The 22,604-nt window shown below is 42.9% G+C and overlaps 1 protein-coding gene across 3 annotated transcripts in view; it reads left to right on the top strand.

Annotated features, from left to right (window-relative positions):
• Nucleotides 1–4,653: 4,653 nt before the first annotated feature.
• Nucleotides 4,654–22,604, top strand: part of Nup107 (nucleoporin 107) — a 45,441-nt gene continuing 27,490 nt past the window's right edge. The window contains exons 1-10 of one of the 3 annotated variants that reach the window (XM_063262867.1): nucleotides 4,654–4,802; nucleotides 7,539–7,630; nucleotides 8,035–8,121; nucleotides 9,224–9,339; nucleotides 11,356–11,500; nucleotides 14,580–14,683; nucleotides 17,379–17,506; nucleotides 18,128–18,176; nucleotides 21,492–21,563; nucleotides 21,954–22,042. In XM_063262867.1, the coding sequence (XP_063118937.1) occupies nucleotides 4,669–4,802; nucleotides 7,539–7,630; nucleotides 8,035–8,121; nucleotides 9,224–9,339; nucleotides 11,356–11,500; nucleotides 14,580–14,683; nucleotides 17,379–17,506; nucleotides 18,128–18,176; nucleotides 21,492–21,563; nucleotides 21,954–22,042 (1,016 nt within the window). In that variant the 5' untranslated portion in view covers nucleotides 4,654–4,668. Of the gene's footprint in view, nucleotides 4,803–5,494; nucleotides 5,571–7,538; nucleotides 7,631–8,034; nucleotides 8,147–9,223; nucleotides 9,340–11,355; nucleotides 11,501–14,579; nucleotides 14,684–17,378; nucleotides 17,507–18,127; nucleotides 18,177–21,491; nucleotides 21,564–21,953; nucleotides 22,043–22,604 lie in introns of those variants that run through there. The other 2 variants (NM_053830.2, XM_063262868.1) reach the window with 2 other exon arrangements.

The following is a 22,604-nucleotide window of genomic DNA, read 5'->3' as shown; positions in this document are numbered from 1 at the left end:
GACAACCTGGCTAACTCCTGGTTGTCACTGTAAAACTCCTGGCCTGCTCTGTTTTGTTTTGAGGACTTGGGTTTTTATTTATGTGTGTTTGTGTCTCTGTGTGTCTTCACGGTGTCTTTAAGACGCAAAGACAGTATGAGATCTCCTAAAGTTACAGGCAGTTATGACCTGCATGATCTAAGTGCTAGGAACTTAGGTTTTCTGGAAAAGCAGAAAGTGCTCTTAACCACTGAGCCATCTCTCCAGCCTCTCGGCTGTTTTTAGATACAGTGTGACTCCATGACCATGGCATGAAAATGACTTCTTTCTGGTTCGATCCAGTCTATTGGAGTTTAGTGTAATTGTTTACCCCCAAACAGTGGCATCCCATCAACTATATTTAACAGGTGATATTTAGAAGTATTTATTTAGGTGTGAAGTGTCCTTGTATTTTATATCTGAGGCTGAAGAGGATAAAATAAGGAGTATGTTAAGTCAGAAACTTCTGGTTCTGTGTCTACGGGCTGGCCACTCAGAGGAGCTGTGTTTCCAGCTCCCTGCCCTCTCCCATCTCTCAATTCCATGAGCCCTTGATACCCTTTCAGTGCATGCTTTTTGCTTAAGTTAGATATGTCTAAACACCCCCAAACAAAAAGTTAGCATGAATACAATATACACTGCACAAAGAGTTTATTTCACAGAATTTTAAAGTAATCAAATGTTTATGGCATAATTATTTTAGGGGACTTTGTGGTGGAAGCATCTACAAGTTAAAAGTGTCATGATGTGGTTCAGTGGGCTAGATGTCCAGGGGATAGAACTAAGTTTGGGTTTGGGTTTCTTTTTTTTTTTTTTTTCTTTTTAGATATAGTATCTTTCTGTGTATCTATAGAACTAAATTTGATCCTCTGATCTCCATATTTACGCCAAGGTAAACACACACACACACACACACACACACACACCATCATCATCATCATCACCATCATCATCACCACCACAATAACAACAGCAGCAGCAACAACAATAATACATTTTAAATAAAAAAATGTAAATGAGCATCTTCAGGATGGCCGATAGGTGAAGGTGTTTGCTACCAGGCTGGACGACGTGAGTTCAATCTCCAAAACTCATGTGGTAGAAGGAAAGAACCAATTGTCCCCCAAGTGTCCTCTGACCTCCACAGTCCCTACATGTCATGTGCTCTTTCCCCTGTAATTTAAAAAGTAAGAGGGTCTGGAGAGATGGTTCAGTGGTTAGGACCACTTGTAAAGGACCAGGATCCTAACACTCACGTGGTACTGGCCGCAACTCCAGCTCCAGGGGAATCCAATGTTCCCGCTGGCCTCTGCCAGCACTGCATGTCCATGACGCACTTTCATACATGGCGGCAAACACTCAGACACATCAAATATAAAATTTAAATTGAAAAAACATTTTAGCTGGATTCCAGTGCATTTCCTAACAATTTATTTCTTTAAACATAAGGTTAATTTCTTGCTAAAAACTCATATGATTTTATGTGTGTGTGTGTTCATGTATATGTGTACATATATGTTTATATATTTATGTATACACACATACACATACATATATATAGTCCATTATCATCAAGGCGGGAACATGGCAGTATCCAGGCAGGCATGGTGCAGGAGCTTAAGAGTTCTACAGCTTCATCTGAAGTTGCTAGCAAAATATTGGCTCCCAGGCAGCTAGGATGAGGGTCTTAAAGCCCACAGTGACACACCTACTCCCACAAGGGCACACACCCCCTAATAGTGTCCCTCTCTGGACCGATCATATACAAACCATCACACCGTGTAAAATAACTACACATGGCCATGGCACTGGCACTGCCAGGTGAAGATAAGCAGATGCCAGGATGATGGTCAGTCAACCTAGCTATCTTAATAAATACTAAGTGACCCAACTAACAAACTTCCTGTGACCCTTCAAATAATACTCTCCAGGAGAGCGAATGAAGATCATCTATTTTACAGAAAGTAGAAATGCCTCCGTCAAAGGAGAAACATACATACATTTAAATTAGAAGTCTAAATTAGCCCTATTTAGGATCCTAGAGTCAGACAACACTCCAGCCCATAGAAGTAAAGAGTTCCAGTGAGCTGAGCAGAAGAGGTTTGGTCTACCAGCACAGAAGGACCAAGAATAGCAGGAACAGGAAGCTGCAGGCTCTCCCACCAGGGCCCCACCACAGCTGTCTATGATGGTATGCCGCAACTCTACTAATAAATCTCCTCTGAGGTCAAAAAAAGAGAAGCTTGGGGAAAGAAAGAACAGCGATCAGAGGCTAAGACAAGAGGGCCTACAACCTAGGCCAGCCTAGGCTAGGTAACAGAATGTGTCCAAGGACAAAACAACAACAAATGGGTTGGGAGTCTCAAAGTGAGCTTCTACATAAGGCAGGGACAGCAAGGCAAGACAACTGAAAACTACGTAGTTAACACTGGGTTACTTTTCTTGTAAAATTTGACTGTGCCAATCAAAAATGGTCTATGTGAACTGGAGAGATGGCTCCGCAGTTAAGAGCACTGACTACTTTGCTCTTCCAGAGGTCCTGAGTTCAATTCCTAGCAACCACGTGGTGGCTACAGCCATCTGTAATGGGATCTGATACCCTCTTCTGATGTGTTTGAAGACAACAACAGTATACTTATATATAATAAATAAATCTTTTTTTTTTTTCGGAGTTGGGGACCGAACCCAGGGCCTTGAGCTTGCTAGGCAAGTGCTCTACCGCTGAGCTAAATCCCCAACCCCAATAAATCTTTAAAAAAATGATCTATGTGGAAATTCTGGTTATCACTCTGTCTTTAATTCCCTGGACATCAGATAATTTAGCCTTGCTTTATTTAGTAAGGTGGAACTTTCATGAGTGACATTTTTTTTAATGAATATGAATACATTGTAGCTGTCTTCAAACACACCAAAAAGAGGTATTAGATCCCATTACAGATGGTTGTGAGCCACCATGTGAGTGCTAGAAATCGAATTGAGGACCTCTGGCAGAGCAATCAGTGCTATTAACCACTGAACCATCTCTCCAGCCCTCATGAGTGACTCTATCTTGATGAATCTAACTTGTGGCCAAATGCAGGAGCTCATCCACATCAAAGAATTTTTTTTTCTTTTCTTTTTTTTTTGGAGCTGGGGACCGAACCCAGGGCCTTGCGCTTGCTAGGCAAGCGCTCTACCACTGAGCTAAATCCCCAACCCCCAAAGAATTTTTATTTAGTAAATGAAACAGGAAATATTGTATCAACGGGTTTATTTAATAGAGAGCTATCTGTGTGTGCATGCATGTGTACACATGTGTGTGCCTGTATGTGTGTGGTGTGTGTGTGCATGTATGTGTATGTGTATTACATGGTGTGTGTGTGTGTGTGTGTGTGTGTGTGTGTGTGTGTGTGTGTGGTGTATGTGTGTGGTGTGGCATATTGGTGTGTGTGTATGATGTGGTGTGTATGTGCATGTGTTTATATGTGTATGTGCACATTTGTGTTTGTGAATGTAGCACGCGTGGGGTGGGGCTGAGTTTGGAGGCTAGAGGACAACTTTGTGTAGCTGGTTTGCCCCTTTGACCTTTACCAGGGGTCCAGGGACAGAACTTAGAACATCAGGCTTGCAGGACAAACTGCTTGCTGGCTGGCCCTTCCAACATTATTTTTGTCATCTGGTCACTTAATAAAGAATGACTGAGGGGTTGGGGATTTAGCTCAGTGGTAGAGCGCTTGCCTAGCAAGTGCAAGGCCCTGGGTTCGGTCCCCAGCTCCGGAAAAAAAGAAAAGAGAAAAAAAAAAAAAAAAAAAGAATGACTGCTTTCAAAGTGGAAAAAAAAAAGTAGCTGAACTGGATTCTTCAGGTGCTGGATGTACTGCTTTTTACTCAGCCAGCACTTTGCATTAGAGGGGATACTATATTACTACTTCTTTCTTTTCTTTTGAGACAGAGTATCAAACAACAACAATAAAACCCCGCTGGCTTAGTAGGAGCCTACGATGACCTTGATTCCTGCCTCTACTTTACTCTGTGCATGGGAGAGGGCACAGTCAAGAAACTGCGGCCATGACTGCTCCATTAGGGACAAGGGTTTTAATGTGAGTGAGAGCGCAAAGATCCAGAGGCACCTGGAAGTGTCCAGAACAGAGAAAAGAGAAACAAACTGGACACAGCCAGGGCTGGGGAAGCCAGAGATAGGAAAAGTCTCATTAGCAGGAGATAGGAAGTAGCCTGGGGGTCAGCACAGAACACACCAGGACACCAAATTCTCAGCACAAAGGAAAAGGTGTTCCCTCCAGGTCTGCCAAAGAAAGCAGCAGGTTCCTCTGCAGGAGTGGTCTTTAAGGAGAAAAGACTCTGTTAGGGTGAGTTGGTAAGTCCTGAGTGGACACATTAGCCAGTTAGTGGATTTTGATAGTTGGACCTTGGAGTTTTAGTCAGGCATAAGGGGCCAAATAAGGGAAGAGACCTTGGTGGGTAGGTTTAGGAATGTAATCTAACGGTTTAGCAAGGGAGAGGCTATGGGAGAGGGTCACACCTGCTGGTGTTGTGTCTGCAATGCCTGGGCCTGTTAGAGCACTTCAAGATAGTTTTGTGATCGAGATGAGAGAACAGAACATAGAAATTAGTGCAGAGTCGGGATTGTGAGGTCAATAGCTAAGAAGACCAATGGAAAACGCGTTTCACAAAGTCCTGAGTAATGCTGGCTTTTATCTAACTGCCAGAAATCCTATGGTTCAGCTAGAGCTCATTTCTAGACATTTGGAGGGCCTGAGACCTAACACTCTGAGGTGCTGGAATGAGTAAGTATCCTCACCCCCAAAACTTTTAAAATTTAAAATAATAATAATAATAATAATAATAATAATAATAATAATAGTAATAGTCAGGCTTTCTTAGTGCAGGCTTGCTTCAAAATCATGGTGATCCTCCTGCCTCAACTTCCCCAAATGTTGGTATTACAGGCCGTGAACCCATGTGGTTTTTTTATGCTTTGCTCTTTTTGGATTTCTTTTAAAAAAACGGCTGATACTGTAAAAGAGAAATAAATTACAATAGGAAACAACCTCAAAACCCGTCCAGTGAGGCTACACCACAGTTTAGGGAAAGAGACGAGCGCCACGAGCCAGGCCAGATCCTGTAGAGTGGCGCAGAACCGCAAACCGGAACGCTGAGGCCAGACTCTTTACAACAAATTCCTCAGTCCAGGTTACAGATTTCCGGCTTCCCAGAAGGACGCCCCCACCCAGACCACGCCCACAACTCCCTCTCCTCACCACACTCAGACTCCGCCCTCGTTCCCGCCCCCTTCCTGCCTGGCAACACCGCCCAGCCACGCAGTCACGCACTGGCACACTTCCGCGCCTGCGCCACTGGACCTGCGACAGTAGACGAAAGTTGCGCATGCGCCGAATAAGAAAAATTCGTTCTTTGGGGCTGGCTTAGCCAGAGCGGTGCTTCCGGGTCGAAGGGTTTGCTTCCGGAGAGCGGGAAGGCTGAAACGCGGTGGCTGGACTGTAATCAAAGTTGCAAGGTTCTATCTAGGTGGAGACGGCTGCGGCCATGGACAGGTCAGTCCTGATGGGGACGCCTCGGCCAAGACTGTGGCTCTCGCCTGTTAGCGACCTAACTACCTCTGCTGGAAGCGGAGGAGGAGCCGAGGTCTGCCCATTCAGTCATTCCTTCACCCTGCCAGGATTTGGCCCCTGGTGGAGGGATGGGCGCTTGACGTGACTGGAGCGGGGACGCAGAGAATGCGTATCCCCGCGTTCCACCCCGCGCCTCCGGGGTCTCGTCGGCGCTCGCTCCTCGCCGTTCGCTCCGAAGTGTGCGGGGTCGGTGGTGGTCCGGCATTCGAAATGCTAAGTGAGCAGTCCGAGGTCACAGCCATCAGCCACTCTTGACAGCTCAGTCTCCAGATTTTCTGAGTGGTTTTATTGTGGTTATTATTTCGTATCAGTTGTACATTATTGGGTATCATGGTGGTCAGCCTAGACTTTTAAAGTGCCACCACCAGGTAGTTAAATTTCTTATGTGATCAGGTGATTTGTGCCCGCCTGAGACAAAGATGGGTTGTTCAAGGCACTTGGCATTGGAGAGTAGATCGTGTAGTGAAGACAGCCAAGCAATGTAATACGATGTATTATGCTGTACTGCGGGGAAAATAAATGAAGGAGACGTTAAATTCCCCCTGTCGTGGGAGTTTCAGGGAAACCTGTAAAGTAACTTGCTAGCTGGTCTTTGGAGTAATAATAGCATATTGACACTGAAAACATTGTGCTAGGGTTTAATCTTATGTGTGTTCCTTAAGCTTTAAGTAGCACATTTAGTTTTAAACAATCCCCTGAGGATTTTATCTATTCAGAACAGTGAGCCTGTAAGAGATTTAAGGAACTACATAGTTAAATAGAGCCAAGTTATGCGGCTAGGGATATAGTGTCATTCTTTTGTTAGAGAGCAGTAAGCCTGTGAGAGATTAAGGTACCAAGTTATGGGACTGGGAATACTGCTCAGTGGTGGCTCAGTGGTTAAGTGCTTGCATAGTAAGCCTTAGGTTCTGGGGAGAAAAAAAAAAAAGAGCAAAGAGCAAGAGAGAAACAGATTACCAGCTGGGAATGTTATATCTCCATAAAGCTGTTATTTAACTTAAGTAGATGTACATCAGGTGACAGGGGAACAAATATAGACCTCTGTAAAAGAAACATACTCAGATATAAAGTCATGAAAAATGTTCATGCTTGTGTGGCTGAATGCTCACAGCCGTATGTCTGGACGAACATCGTGGGCCAGGCTAAATTGGGATGGAATTGTAAATATTACACTGGAAAGTGTGAGTTTCAGTCTGTAAGGCAGAGGAAGCTAGCGGGAGATTTCAGGTGGAAGAAAGGTATACTAGAAAAAAAGCTACATGGTTTAGTTTTTTTTTTTTTTTTTTTCTTTTCTTTTTTTTCGGAGCTGGGGACCAAACCTAGGGCCTTGCACTTGCTAGGCAAGCGCTCTACCACTGAGCTAAATCCCCAACCCCCATGGTTTAGTTTTTTTTCTTTTTTTTTTTTTTCTTTTCTTTTTTTTCGGAGCTGGGACCAAACCTAGGGCCTTGCACTTGCTAGGCAAGCGCTCTACCACTGAGCTAAATCCCCAACCCCCATGGTTTAGTTTTTTTTTTTTTTTTTCTTTTTTTTTTCTTTTTTTTTTTTTCGGAGCTGGGACCAAACCTAGGGCCTTGCACTTGCTAGGCAAGCGCTCTACCACTGAGCTAAATCCCCAACCCCCACGGTTTAGTTTTTAAACCATCAGATGACAGTGTTGGAGACATCCTTAGTCTACATGGAAAAAAATTACTTGAAGGGTTCGTAGCTGAACACTGGGTGGGATTTTGGGGAATAAACAGGACTTAGAAACAAGAGGATATTGTTGGGAAAATATAGAAGACTTGCCTGTTGGGGTGAGCTGTCCTCTGACTGATTCAGATCCTTTGCTCTAACTGTAACGATAGTCCTTTGAAGATGCCATCTAAGAGATTATTTATACTATTGTAGGAGTGGCTTCGGGGGAATGTCATCCCCTGTGATCCGAGACCCAGAGGTTACGAGGACTGCACGGAAGCATAGTGCTCACAAAAGAGTTTTAAGTATCCTTCACGTAAGAATTATGCAGATTGCAGAGTGCCTGGGATCTTCCAGTCATTAAACATTATCTGTGACAAAACTGGCTCACCTCCACTGGTGTTTTACTTGCTACATCCATGCTCTCCGTGATCGTCCGTGAGTTCAAGATGCCTGTTTCTCTGAAAAGCATGTTCTGCTTCACTACCAGTATGTCCTAGTAGTCAACTAGAGTCAAAACTTATTATCTAACACCCACCTGAGAACTTAAATGATAGATGGATTTAACAACGGTGTACAGAAAAGGTGGTACCCATAAAATGCTTTGTTCTTGGAGAAATGTATTCATGTATATTGTGTAGTAAATCTGTGCTTAACTTTAACGACTTTTTTTTCTCTGCATGGAAAACTTTCCTTAATTCTTCCTAAGTTCAGGCCAACCAAGATGAAAATTTTGGTACTACTACACCAAGAAGCCAGATTATTCCTCGAACTCCAAGCTCATTTCGACAACCTTGTAAGATTTCATTTATGCTTTGAAAGTATTTAATAATAGTAGTCATAATTCCAGCTGGCATTTATACAATTTCCTAATAGAATATTTAGCTACAGTATGAGGAGTTAAGCATAAATAATAACAGTTCCAGTTATCCAAACGCTTATGAACAAGGAACTGTACTTTACATCAACACATAGTGGCTGTAACATACTGTTATCTGCTTTTCCAAACCGGAAGGCAGACTTGAAGAAGCCAGCGTGAGTGAGCTGGTGCTGTCTGTTATTTAGATGACAGTGGAAACCAGATTCAGAGCTCTGGCCACTGCCGGGCACGCCCCAGTGTGCTCTCTGAATTTAGATGATGAACATCTGCCAGCTGTGTCACCTGTGCTCATTTGATGTCTACTCAGTTACACCTAGATAAAAAGTGCCCTTTGGGGTTGGGGATTTGGCTCAGTGGTAGAGCACTTGCCTAGCAAGCGCAAGGCCCTGGGTTCGGTCCCCAGCTCCGAAAAAAAAAAAAAAAAAAAAAGTTAAAAGTGCCCTTTGTAGCTAAAAAAAATTAATAGTCAGCGTGGTAAGCTCAATCTTAGAAAAATAAGTTAATTCTTCATAATATAAAAATGTTAATATTTAAACTGTTTGATTAGAATCTAAATAATTGAAAACTGAGAAATTGTGGGTATATGTGGGTGTTTCATGTTCATGTATATATAGATGTGCATATACGTATATATGCATGTTCTTGTGTGCATGTCTGGGGTGTTGTATGTGTTCATGCAAACATACATGCACATAGATAGATAGGCATGTGTGAGTCCAGAGGTGAACCTTGAGTATTGTTCCTCAGGAGCTATCCAGTGTTTTCAGACAGGGTCCTCCATTGGGACCTGGGGCTTTTCTGATTAGTCTAGACTGGCTGCCTAGTGACCTCTGGTTCTCCTGTCTTCTCCCCAACACTGTGGTTGCAACCATGCACCACCATGCCTGAGTTTTCTACATGGGTGCATGCTGTGCAGTGAGGACTTTACCAAGTGAGCCATTGGCCCTGCTTTCTGAAAACTTAATATTTTGTTGCTGGCTTACTTGCTTTATGTTGACAGTGTTCTTTCCACTTACAGTTACTCCACCAAGCCGAAGTTTACTAAGACACCCAGATATATCCTACATTTTTGGGACGGAAGGGAGGTCTCCCCGGCATATACAGTCTTCTGGGTATTTGGGAAATCTTTCCATGGTATGTATAAATAAATGCAGTTTGACACTTAAAGGCACTTGAAAGCCGTTCAATGAAAGTTAAAGTTATATTCATCATGAGAATAATTTCAGGTTGTGTGGAGTGATATCTTTGGTTAGACATTTGAAAAAAAACCAAATGTTAGAATATGTCATGTCACAAAAGGAAAATGACAGCAGTAACATCTAGATACTGGTCAGATACCAGAGTCTAGCAGTTTACTGACCAAATGAAATGCATCCTATAACCGTGGATGACTGTTTGGTTTTTTTTTTTTTTTTTTTTTTTTCCTTTTTTTCGGAGCTGGGGACCGAACCCAGGGCCTTGCGCTTGCTAGGCAAGCGCTCTACCACTGAGCTAAATCCCCAACCCCCCGTGGATGACTGTTAACGCCAATCCTTGTTTTTGTTTTGCTTGTTGGTTGGTTGGTTTGTTTTGTTTTTGTTTTTTCAAGACAGGGTTTCTCTGTGCAGCCCTGGCTGTCCTGGAACTTGCTCTGTAGGCCTGGTTGCCTCCTGAGTGCTGGGGTTAAAGGCAGGTGCCACAGCGCGCCGCTGTTTTAAAGTATAAAGAAGGCGGGAGGATTAAACTGCTTGTCTCACAAACATGTGGACCCTAGTTCAGATCCCAGCAGTAAAGTAAAAGCTGGATATGGCAACACTGTAACCCTAGAGCTGGGGCCTGGGGAGAGATGGGTGGAAGAATGAGCCCAGATTCTGTAAGAACCCTTCCCTCAAACCCAAAGTGAAGAGGTAAGTGAGCAGGATGCCTGCCACCCGCCCTGGCCTCTGCACCCTCCACACAGCAGAGCAGAAAGTGACTGCTAGGGGATGTCAGACATTGTCAGGACGAGTAGGACTGCCTGCCTGTGGGGTCTGACCAGGAGAGCATCCACTGGATTGAGTGGAGGACCCCGCCTGTGTCTGCTCTCAATTGATTCTTTGCTGTTGTAAGGAAACCCTCTTCTCCACATTTGATGTGTCTGTGGTATGAACGTACTGGAGACTCTATGATGGGTTTTCCCTCAAGACAGAAGAGAACATTTTAGGAAAGGATGAGACACTCTAGGAACCACTGTGGCATAGTACTGAAAACAGCAGAGGAAACATCATATGCGCTACAGTGCACAGGGGCTTTATCTGATTACTCAAAGAATACCAACTAGGGAAAATGGATCCTATTGAGGAAGGAAACACATTGTGCCATATTAGTAACTCTTAAGGCATATTGAATTATAAATCAAAATGATTCTGTCTTTGACATTGTGGTTTATTAAATACTCAGGGAGATTTCGATGCATATATGAAGTTATCTAAAGTAGATATCTTCTGGACATAGTTTTGCCTTTTATCCTTGCTTTGTTAGTGCTTAAACCCATCTTTTTTTCCTTTGGGGACTCGAAGCCAGGGTCTCAGTGGTGGTATTTGCCTGGTATCCCAGCACTCGGGATAGATAGAGGCAGGAGGATCAGGAGTTCCAGGTCATTCTCAGCAGCATAGGACATTGGAGGCATGCTTGGGCTGCACAAGACCTGTTGTAAAACAAAAACATTTTAAAGCTGAAAGAATAATTCTCAGATATTAGGGCTGGTGGTGAAGAGCTCTGACTTCTTGTCTAGAGGATCTTGGTTTGATTCCCAGCACCACATGGTGGCTTGCAACCACTGCACCCTTGGGGGTCCAGTGTTCTCTCTTGGCCTCTGTAAGCACCCTGCACATATGTGGTGCATAGACACAATCAGGCAAAACAAACACATAAAAGTTAAAGAAGACTGTAGCTCACATATTTTAAAAATGAAAACCAGATAAGGTGGGAAAAAAACCTTTTTTTTTTCTTTTTTCTTTTTTTCGGAGCTGGGTACCGAACCCAGGGCCTTGCGCTTGCTAGGCAAGCACTCTGCCACTGAGCTAAATCCCCAACCCCGGGAAAAAAAACTTTATTCAGCAGTAATTTACCTATTTAATGACAATGGCTTTATTGCTTTCCTTTTTTTTTTTTTTTTTTTTTTTTTTTCAGGTGACTAACCTTGATGACAGCAACTGGGCAGCTGCATTCTCATCCCAGCGTTTAGGGTTCTACACAAACACGGAGCACCATAGTATGACTGAGGACATAAACCTAAGTACTGTCATGCTACGGGAGGATGACCCTGGAGAGGCTGGTAAACGGCTTTGAGATTTAAGTAGCTTAGTTGTTCCTGCACATCGTCAAAATGTGATTTTCCTGGGCATAGTGGTACAGGCTTGTAACCCGGCACTTGGGAGGTAAAGGCAGATGGATCGCTGTGGGTTTGCCATTGGCCTCATCATCCTAGTAATTTCCTGACAGCCAGGGTTACCTAGTGGAACTCTGTTCCAACAATTGTGTGCATGCGTGCGTGTGTGTGTGTATGTGTGTGTGTGTGTGTGTTGAGTGATGTAAGTTAAAAAATACTTTTATTTCAAAATTTTAGATTCTAGAAATCTAAGATGAAGGCGTTCCAGGTTAGGTCTTTTGAGGTCTGCCTCTCTGCTTGACTTGCAGGTCACCCACTTCCTCCCCCATTCCTGCTTGGTCTTCCTCCTATAATATAGTTTTGTTAAGCTGTTAGTCATGACCATTTTTTCAGTCTGTTTGGATGGATGTTTTGCCTATGTGGATGTCTGTGCACCCATTGCATGCCTACTACTTGTGGAGACCAGAAAAGGGCATTATATCTCCTGGAGTTACAGATGGGTGTGAGCTGTGTGGATGCTGGAACTGAGTTGGAGTCTGTGGAAAAGCAGCCAGTGCTCGTAACTGCTGAGCCACCTCTCCAGCCCCAATATCTGAGGACTGTTATGTTAGCTTTAAAATATTTTTGTTTTACAACATGTCTTGAGAAGATCGAGAGCTTTGTCTTAGCACTAATTTTGAACAAATCTTGCCATTTTAATGTAGACAGCAGACGGTCAGGTTGTTAGCCAACTCTCATCTTTAGTTTTTCTCCACTTGAGAGCTCCTGTTTCTTTGTTTAGATTTGAATCTAACATTCTTGATATGCAGTGATCTTGATTTTTCACTTGATTTTTTTCAGACAGTATTCTGACCTGCTGGTTTGAGTAGTTGTCCCTCTTCCCTGTGGGAAGCGTCATTTGCTTGTAGGTCTGTACTGTGTGTCACTGTGCGGCATTCTTACCGTCCTCATAACCGGGTGCAGATAATGAGCAGTTAGTCGGTGTGTGCCGTGTAGCATTCCTAAGTAATGTGTGCTGAGTGACTTGGGAATGCTCTCCAGTCAGTCCATAGATACAGCAGTTCCCTTTAGAGAGACAGCCCTAAGTATTATACGGGTGAGAATAGAATGTCTGGCCCCAACCCCTGTAGCCCAAGCTATTTGATACCCATTCTAACTCTGTTACCTTATTGTAACACACTTAAAATATAATTCAGATAGTCTAAATTTGCCTCCCCGTAGTAATCAATAATACAAAAAATTCTAACAAGTACATACTTTTGGTTCTTTAAAAAGACATAAGAAAATTAAAAATATGCAAGCTGGAATATATAAATTTTAATTTGTATATCACTATAAAATTAATAGTAAAAAAGGTAATTGATGCAAATGTTTACAACTAGTATGGAGTTAATATTTAAAATATATAAAAAAATTCCTAAGTAGGTGTGGCTCATGCCTATAAATCCCAATATATAAATGTGGATGCTGAGGCGGGAGCTTCACTGTGAGTTCAAGGTTATCTTGAGCTACAGAGTGAGACTTTGTCTTAAAGCACCACAGAGAAAACAGTTTTTATAACTCAACAAGTCATCATCATCAGCTTAATGAAAAACAAGCAAAGGCTATTTCTCCAATGAAGATAGACAGTGGCAATCCACACAGGAAAGCGGTCCAACATTGCCAGGCTGGGCAGACTGTCTAAGTCAAGCTGGTGGCCCATACAGGAACCTCAACATCTGAAGTACAAGCAAAAATATAAGTTCAAGGCTAGCCTTGGCTATGTAGAAAAATCATGACAGCCTGGGCCATATGAGACTTAAAGAAACAAAACACCATCAAACAATGTGCAGTAAACCACTGTTGCCTGTGGAGGCACATGCATTCAGTCCCAGCACTCAGCAGGCAGAAGCAGAGGCAGATCTCTGAGGTCTCAGAGCAACTAGTCGATATAGAAAGTTCTAGGCCAACCAAAGTCATCTAGTAAGCCTCTCAAAAATGTGTGTGTGTGTGTGTGTGTGTGTGTGTGTGTGTGTGTGTGTGTGTGTGTGTGTGTGTGAGAGAGATTTAAACATGCTGAGGAGGCCCATAGCACAATAGCACACTCCTGTAATCCCAGCACTTCAGATGTGGAGGCAGGAGAATCTTCATCTATGTGTGAGGCCAGCTCCGGCCACTGAAATGCTGCCTTGGGGAAAATACTGTATCCCTCAATCTTTGTGAGGTACTTAAGTGATTAGCTTGCAGAGACATAAAGAAGGATCACAGTTGGCAGGGGTGAGGAAAGTGTGGGCTAGAGGGTACCGACTAAAATTAGAATAAATGTTACAGAATGTCAGCTTTGCAGGCAGCACCACAATGTGGCACATGCATCTATTGCCACTGAACACACAGATTGTTTAAAATGTGTACCATTGTGTTTGTTTCTTGTTAGGTTCTGTTTTTGAGACAGGATTTCTCTGTGTAGTCCTGGCTGTCATGGAACTCACTCTGTAGATCAGGCTGACCCCTTGATTCAGAGATCCACTTGCCTCTGCCTCCCAGGAGCTGGGATTAAAGGTGTGCACCACCATTGCATGACTAAAAGTTTTTAAAATTAAAAAAAAAAATCTTGTGTGTGAATACTTTGCCTGCACGTATGGATGTGCACCACAAGTGCCTGGTACCACAAGTGCCTGGTGCTTCAGCTCTCCTAGAACTGGAGTGACTGTGGATGGTTCTGAGCTTCTGTGTGGTGTGGGTACTGCGAACCAAACCTGGCTTCCTGAAAAGAACGTCCCGAGCCCCTTGACCACTGAGCCATCGCTCTCCCGAGCCCCTTGACCACTGAGCCATCGCTCTCCCGAGCCCCTTGACCACTGAGCCATCGCTCTCCCAAGCCCCTTGACCACTGAGCCATCGCTCTCCCGAGCCCCAAGTCACTAGTTCTTAAAAATACAGTTGTGGAAGGAGGGAAAAAATTTGTAGTTATCTTTGTGGTTTTAACCCAATTAATTTCTGAATGTGTGTTACTGACTTTGTGTTCCCTTTGTTTCCTGAATTTTAGCATCCATGAGTATGTTCTCTGATTTCCTGCAGTCTTTCTTGAAGCACTCTTCAACCACAGTCTTTGATCTTGTAGAAGAGTATGAAAATATTTGTGCTAGTCAGGTAAGTTAATTTTGTCCCATGGTTGGTCAACTTAAGTGCTTGGAGTTTTCTTGTCTCTTTGGAGAAAAAAAGGAATCTGCTCCTTAGAAAAGAAAGTCTGAGGCTAGAGAGAAAAAGTCTTACTCCGCAAGCATGGGGGCCTGAGTTCAGATTCTTATAGCACACCAGAGCCACATACCTGTGGGGAGCAACAAGACAGATCCAGAAGGCCAGTCACTGTCAGTAGCAGAGGCACCTCCTTATTGGAAGATATTGACAAGGATGGGGTTTGTGCATATGTGGGAGCAGGAATAATGGGTTTTCTAACTTTCAGTCAGTTTTGCTGTGAACCTCAAACTGCTATTTATAAAACAAGAAGCAGAACTTCGGAAAATGGTCACATGAGAATAACCAGAAAATTGGCTTGGGAAACAGCCAGGCAAACAAAGTTTTTGCCACACAAGTATGAGGGCTTGACTTCAGTACATGGCAGGGGTGAGGGGTAGAGAGGCTTGGGGAGGAGTGGTATTAAGAGGATGTCAGGGTAGAGGCAGGTGAATTGCTTATTGGCTGGCCAGCCTAGCCTATCAGTGAGCTTGAGGTTCAGGAAAGACACTGTCTCAAAAATTATGGTGGCAAACTAGGTCTAGTGGCATATGCCTTTAATTCCAGCACTTGAGAGGTAGTGGCAAGGTGGTCTCTGTGAGCTCAAGGCCAGTCAGCTGTATACTGAGACACAGTCTGTATAAACAAATAAGGAGGAGACCGCTGACCACCACATGCATGCACACACCCTTACACACCCTCACAGATATACAAATATACAATACATGCATCCCAGACGGCAGAATGAACACACACACACACACACACACACACACACACACACACACACACACACACACACACACGTTTTGTTTTTGTTTTTCAAGATAGGGTTTCTTTGTGTAACAGAGCCCTGGCTGGCTGTCCTGGACTTGCTTGTTTGTTTTATTGGTTTCCCTGCCTATGTCTGTACTGTATGAGTGTGAGGTCTGGGCTGCACTGTGACTCGGGTGTTTAGATCACAGACCGCTCTTTCAGAGGACCTGACTTCAATTTCTAGCATCCATGCTGAGTAGGGCTCAACCACCTGAAATTGCAGAGGGACCCAACTCCTCCAGCCTCTGTTCACAACTCCATCCCTGCAAACATTTCTTAACACAGACACGCACAAACATGTAATTAATTAAAAAATAAACCTTAAAAGTGTCAGGTCTTCTGGAACCAAAGTACAGATAATATGAACTGCTTGCTTATGTGGGTGCTGGGATTTGAACTCAAGTCCTATGGAAGAGCAGTCAATGCTCTTAACCACTGAGCCGAATCTCCCTCTTCTAATGTTTTATAGTTTTGTTTTTTTTTTTTTTTTGGTTTTTTTTTTTTTTTTTTTTTTTTTTTTTTTTTTTTTTTTTGGTTCTTTTTTTTCGGAGCTGGGGACCGAACCCAGGGCCTTGCGCTTGCTAGGCAAGCACTCTACCACTGAGCTAAATCCCCAACCCCTAAACATTTCTTTAATGTATGAAGGGGGCATTTGTGTGGAGGTCAGAGGACAACTTGTAGGAGACACACACACACACACACACACACACACACACACACACACACACACACACCATGTGATCAGGTCCACAGGCTTGACATGATGTGCCTTTCCCACTGGACCATCTTGTCAGCCCTCAACTGAGGATTCCTTCCATAAATGACTGATGGACAGATGTCACTTTTCCTAAGCACTGGTCTTCAGATAGAGCACATCTTTTGTGGGTGCTTTCTGACGGTGGGTGGTGAGTGTGAGTCTTGTATTCTAATGAGGATGACGATGTCTCAGTCCCCTTAGGTGTGCTACTCTGGACCTCAAACAGATTTCCTTTGCCTCCAGTCCCTAAGCCTCCGCTAAACAGTCTTGTATATGTTTCAAGGGAAATATTTGACTAGTTCTCATTAGATTATTTTTTTTAAAGATTTATTTACTTATTTTATGTATATGAGTACATTGTAGCTGTCTTCAGACACACCAGAAGAGGGCATCAGATCCCATTGCAGATGGTTGTGAGCAACCATGTGGTTGCTGGGAATTGAACTCAGGACCTCTATAAGAGCAGTCAGTGCTCTTAACCACTGAGCCATCTCTCCAGCCCTTCATTAGATTCTTATGTGCCCAAAATTTAGTGATCAGTCCCCAAAAGGATTCTAGATCACTAAATTAGAGAAAGGAGGAACTTTGTTGACACTTTGTTTAGAAATAATATGTTTTGGCACCAGTATTTAAGAATTTTATTTTCTTGGTTTGTTGAGGTCACGCATTTTTCAGACATAATTTTAAGATAGTTATTGTTATTGGTTTATACAATTTTGTAAGGTAAATTTAACTTATCTTATGGGTAGATATGTGGGGAGAAAAAATTTATACTGGTGGCTAGTGTTGTTGAATCTGAAGATTAAAGCATATAAGCTTTTATGTATATTCATGTAAATACATCCTGCTCACATTAGCATCATTTCTTGTGAGGATGTTATACTGCATTCTATTAAGAACATAGGTAGTCAGGAAAATGTCCATGCTTGTGTTTGTATACTGTACAGAATTTCTGTTAGCACTCTGCTCAATGCAGAGATGCGAGTAACTCAGCATTGCAGACAAGCAGCAGCTCTTCACATCTGTGTTTTCATGTAGGTGAACATCCTGAGTAAAATCGTGAGCCGAGCAACGCCTGGACTGCAGAAGTTCTCCAAGACAGCCAGCATGCTCTGGCTTCTCCAGCAGGAGATGGTCACGTGGAGGCTGCTTGCCTCTTTGTATAGGTAATGCTGTGTAGAACTCACATGGCTTGTAAGTGAGATGAACAGAAGGTATCAAGGCAGTTAGGCAAATTAATTCAATGTTCACAAGGGGTAGGCTTAGGATAGGTCTTGCTAATCTTGGGATTTATCATTTCTAATACTTCGGGTGTGGAGAACGGGTTATGAGGAAGGGACTATCAGGTATAAAGCTGGTAGCTACTAATGTATCAGTCTGTAGCCAGACAAAGTACAGTAGCCCTGTAATCTACTAATGTATCAGTCTATAGCCAGACAAAGTACAGTAGCCCTGAAACCCCAGGAGGCCGAGGCAAGCCTGGGCTGCAGAAGGTAGGGAAGAAAGAGACTGGGTGGTTGGGTTTATTATGGAATACTGAAAGAAAACCATGATCAATTTTGCCGTATGAAAAAGGTGTGTGACCTTGTGTACCATTAGGGCTACGGTACTAGGGTGATGACGTAGTTACTACTTACTTCCTAATTAAATGTGGTGATGGAGTTCACTGCATCTCATTGGTTTCTCCTAGTAGAGTGAGGAACAGCTTAAAAGGTGCTTTCATTTTAAAAGGTTCTTTCATTCATTGTGTAAAGTAAAGCTTTTTCATTTTGTATTGTTTTCCCCAGAGACAGAATACAGTCTTCATTAGAAGAGGAAAATATGTTTGCAATTGCTGTAAGTTCCCTATTAATTTTTTCCATCACAGATTTCTTTCATTACAGTTTGGAGATTTGATTTTTCAACCTTCCATTTGTATTTCCCCATTAAAAAATTTACAAGTAAAGAAATGACGCTCAAAGTAATCAAATATTTATATTTATGGGTAAAGGTAATAGTTCCTTTTATCCCTCTAATTATTTAATGTAATAACTTTTTACATCCTATCAGATGTTTTCTGTGCATTTTATACATACACACATAATCAAACTTCTCTCAAATAATTTGTTCTGTTTTTGTTTGCATTTTTTGAGGCAGGGTGTGGTTTTTTTGTAGTCCAGCTGGCCTCAAAGTCACCACCACCCTTCTGTCTTTCCATCTTGAGTGATGAGATTATAAGGTGTACACCAGCACACCACACAGCCTTGTATTGTTTTTGTGAATTTATTTACTATTGGGCATTTTTGAGACAGTCTGCTGAAGTATAAACTGGCCTAGACTGTCTGTTGGTCAGAAACTGCCGGGACGGTAAGGGCCTCAGGAGTGCCAGGCAACCCCACCGGCAGAGCTGCATCCCAGCACATGACTTTTGTTTTGCTTTTTAAAAATTCATTAGTAATGAATCTGTGTGTGGGCAATTGTAATTTTATCTTTTCCTGTCCCCCAACCTTATTTTTATGTGTATGTGAAAATATAATTGCATCTTAACTGTCTCAGACTATTTTACTTCTCTATTTCTGAGGCAACTATCTCATTTTCATACGTAAATTCTTTGTCACTGGTGAGACTGAAGTTTTCTGTCTGCTGACAGTTGGAAGAGGACTGGAAGCAGTTAGTGGTATTTTTGGTTTTTGGTTGTTTTAACTAGTTTAGTTAACAGCTTTCTGTAATTGATTGTCATCATGGATCTCAGTGCTAGCTTTCCTAATGCTGCATTGTGTCCGTTAAGATGGGTCGTGTGCACCTCTATAAGGACCTCTCGGTCTATTAGGCACACATATCTAGGACTTTAAGGACTTCGATCTATTTCTGTAACATCCTCGTAATCTGGGTATGTAAGATTGTGCAACTTCTACAAAACAAGTTCAGAAAAAACTTATTTTTGATGTATGTTTTTTGTTGAAGAATGTGCAGATTAACTTGTTCACTGAAGGAAGAGCAAAAATGTCCAAAAGCAATGCCTTCAAGGGTCAGACTTGTCCTTACTGCCACTGGCTTCTCTCGCCTACCCCAGAGATACACCCCTGACCCCTTTCTGGTTTGGTTTTAGTTTCTGAAATAAGGTCTAGTGTAACCCCAGATCCAAAATTTTAAAATTATTCTATCATCTTATGGAAGTGTTTTACCGGCATATATGTCTGTGTACCACATATGGGGTTTTCCCGGGAATTCCCTAGACCTGGAGTTCTGGTGGACAGTTAAGAGCCAAGTGTGGGTGGATGGTGGAAATCAAACTCAGTGTCCTTTAGAAGAGCAGCTTAACTGCTGAGCCCTCCCTCCAGACCCAGTGTTCTGGATATAAAGCATATATCCCACTCATAAGGCACAGTATTACTAAAGAGTTAAGCAAGTACTCTGTTACACTGGTCTCATATTTTTCTGTAAATAAAAATTTTTTGAGATTTATGTGTTGGCCTGCATGTATGGCTCTGTACCATGTGTGTCTGGTGCTTGCTGAGGTCAGAGGAGGGCGCTGGATGCCCTGGGACTGGAGTTAGGGTGTGAGCCTCATGAGGATGCCTGGTCCTCTGGAAGAGCAGCATGTGCTCCTTATTGCTGAGCCATCTCTCCAGCCACTGCTTTTGATTTTAGCCAGGAGTTACTGTGTAGCCTACACTGACTTCATACTCTGTAATACTGGGATTATAGGTGTGTACCCCTGACCTTGCTTTAAAGTCAGTTTCAAACACCTTGGGTAGCACTTAGGTTTTATTGCCTATTAACCTCTGCTGTTTTAAATGAAAATAAAGTTCTGAAATACTCATTTCTGACATGGTAACATGACTACAACCACCTGTTGTATAATTTGGAGATGGAGGTGTGTTTGTTTGGGACTAGGTCTTGTCTTGTAAGCCTGGGTGGCTGGAATTCTTGGCACTCCTACTGCATCAGCCTTCCTGCCGAGACCATAGGCATAAACCTCCATACCATAACCTGCAGTCTTTCCCTTCTTTCTATGTGCGTGTGTGGATTTCCCTCGAATGTCTGTGGAAACGGGAGATGTTATTTTCACACAGTGCTGGGCAGGTGCGTTCATGTCAGGCCAACACTATGCTAGGCTGTGTCCCAGCTCACAGACAGAATTTTAAAAATCCAAACTAATCTGTCAGGTAAAATTATTAAACAGTGTATAGTTTAAATTTTATTTACTTATTTAGGTTTTTCAATAGAGGGTTTCTCTGTGTAGCCCCGGCTGTCCTGCAGCTCAATCTGTAGACCATGCTGGCCTCAATCTCGAGAGCTCTATCTGCCTGTCTCTGCCCCACAAATGCTATGGTGAAAGTGCACCACCACCTACCTAGCTTTATAAATCATTTTTATTCTTGATTTTTGTTGTTTGTTTGTTTTGTGCCTTGTGTGTTTTTTGGTTGGTGTTGGGTTGTTTGTTTTTAAAGGTTTGTTTACGTATACTGTCACTGTCTTCAGACACACCAGAAGAGGGCATTGGATCCCATAACAAATGGTTGAGAGCCACCATGTGGTTGCTGGGAATTTAACTCAGGACCTCTGGAAGAGCAGTCAGTGCTCTTAACCACTGAGCCATCTCCCCAACTCTGGTGTTGTTTTTTAATGTGCATTGGTGTTTTGCCTGCACATATGTCTGTGTGGAGTGTCAGATCTTGAGTTACAGAGAGTTGTGAGCTGTCATGTGAGTGCTGGGATTTGGACCTGAGTCTGCTGGAAGAGCAGTTAGTGTTCTTAACCACTGAGGCATCTCTCCAGCCCCTGTAAATTTTTTTAACAATACATACACATGGGGCTGGGGATTTAGCTCAGTGGTAGAGCGCTTGCCTAGGAAGCGCAAGGCCCTGGGTTCGGTCCCCAGCTCTGAAAAAAAAAAGAACCAAAAAAAAAAAAAAAAGAATACATACACAACCAGGCATGGTGATACACACCTTTAATGTAGGAGTTGGGAGACAGAGGCAAGCAGGTCTGTGTGGGCTCCAGGCCAGCCAAGGCTACCCAGTGAGACTCTGTCTAAAATCATTAGAGAAGGTCCCATAAAGCAAAGGGTAAATGAATACACAGGTTGTTAAAGGTGCTCATTTGTAGCTGGCCTTGGTTTTGAAGTCATCTAAGAGTGTCCTCTTCTCTTTCCTGTCTCTGTCACAGGGTATCAATGCCAGTGAGAAGACGGTTGTGGAAGCGCTGTTTCAGAGGGACACGCTGGTCCGACAGAGCCAGGTGCGGCTGGCATTCTTAAATTACTTCACCTGATTTTTTTTTCTTATTTGTCATTAATTTAACTTTTAAATAGCAACCTTTGTGTCTCCAAGGATAGACTATTAAAAACAGCATCAGTCCTAAAGGAGATGCTGTTCATTGTTTATCTTAAAAAGTAAGCATCATGGGGCTGGGGATTTAGCTCAGTGGTAGAGCGCTTACCTAGGAAGCGCAAGGCCCTGGGTTCGGTCCCCAGCTCCGAAAAAAAAGAACCAAAAAAAAAAAAAAAAGTAAGCATCATGGTTGGAAAAAGTTATTGCTATCAGAAACTTCAGATTAAGGGTGGAAGGACTGCCAAAAATAAGACATTTCCGAATTAAAGTGATCTTTCTTATTTTGTTTCTTTCCTAGTTGGTGGTAGATTGGCTAGAGAGCATTGCCAAAGATGAAATTGGAGATTTCTCAGACAATATTGAGTTTTATGCAAAATCAGTATATTGGTAAGTTACTGAGCCTTTGTATTATTTAAGAATACTTTTATACCGGGAGGTGGTGTGCACACCTGAGACCCCAGGCTAGCCAGGGCTACTTAGAGAGACGCTGTTGAGAAGATGGTGGGCATCCGGAGAGATGCTCAGTGGTTCAGAGCACCTGTGCTCCTCCAGAGGCCCTGCGCTCAGTTCTCAGTACCCAGGTTGGATGTTTATAACCTCCTGGAGCTCCAGCTCCATCTTCCAGGCTGGAGCCGACAGATGTGGTACCTGGTACCTTTAGTTCCCGCACCAGGAGGCGAGGCGAGTGAGTCTCATGTCTAGGCCAGCCGGTCTACAGAGTGAGATCCGGACCATCCAGGACTACATAATAACACAGTGAAAGGCTAAGACTTAAAACAGATGCAGGCTTATAATTGGCCACCAAAGCATGAAAACAAGTTCACCATCTTCCTTCATCTGAGACAAACTGCCTTTCTGGGTTTAGGACTTTGTGCTTTATTCTACATTTGTTGTTTTTTGGTTTTTTGTTGTTGTTTGTCTGTTTGTTGTTTTTTCCTTATTTTGAACA

Source organism: Rattus norvegicus, chromosome 7 (genome assembly GCF_036323735.1).
Source record: "Rattus norvegicus strain BN/NHsdMcwi chromosome 7, GRCr8, whole genome shotgun sequence".
In the NCBI taxonomy this organism is placed as follows: domain Eukaryota; kingdom Metazoa; phylum Chordata; class Mammalia; order Rodentia; family Muridae; genus Rattus; species Rattus norvegicus.
The sequence above is the reverse complement of the archived record's forward strand: the minus strand, read 5'-3'. Positions and strand labels throughout refer to the sequence as shown.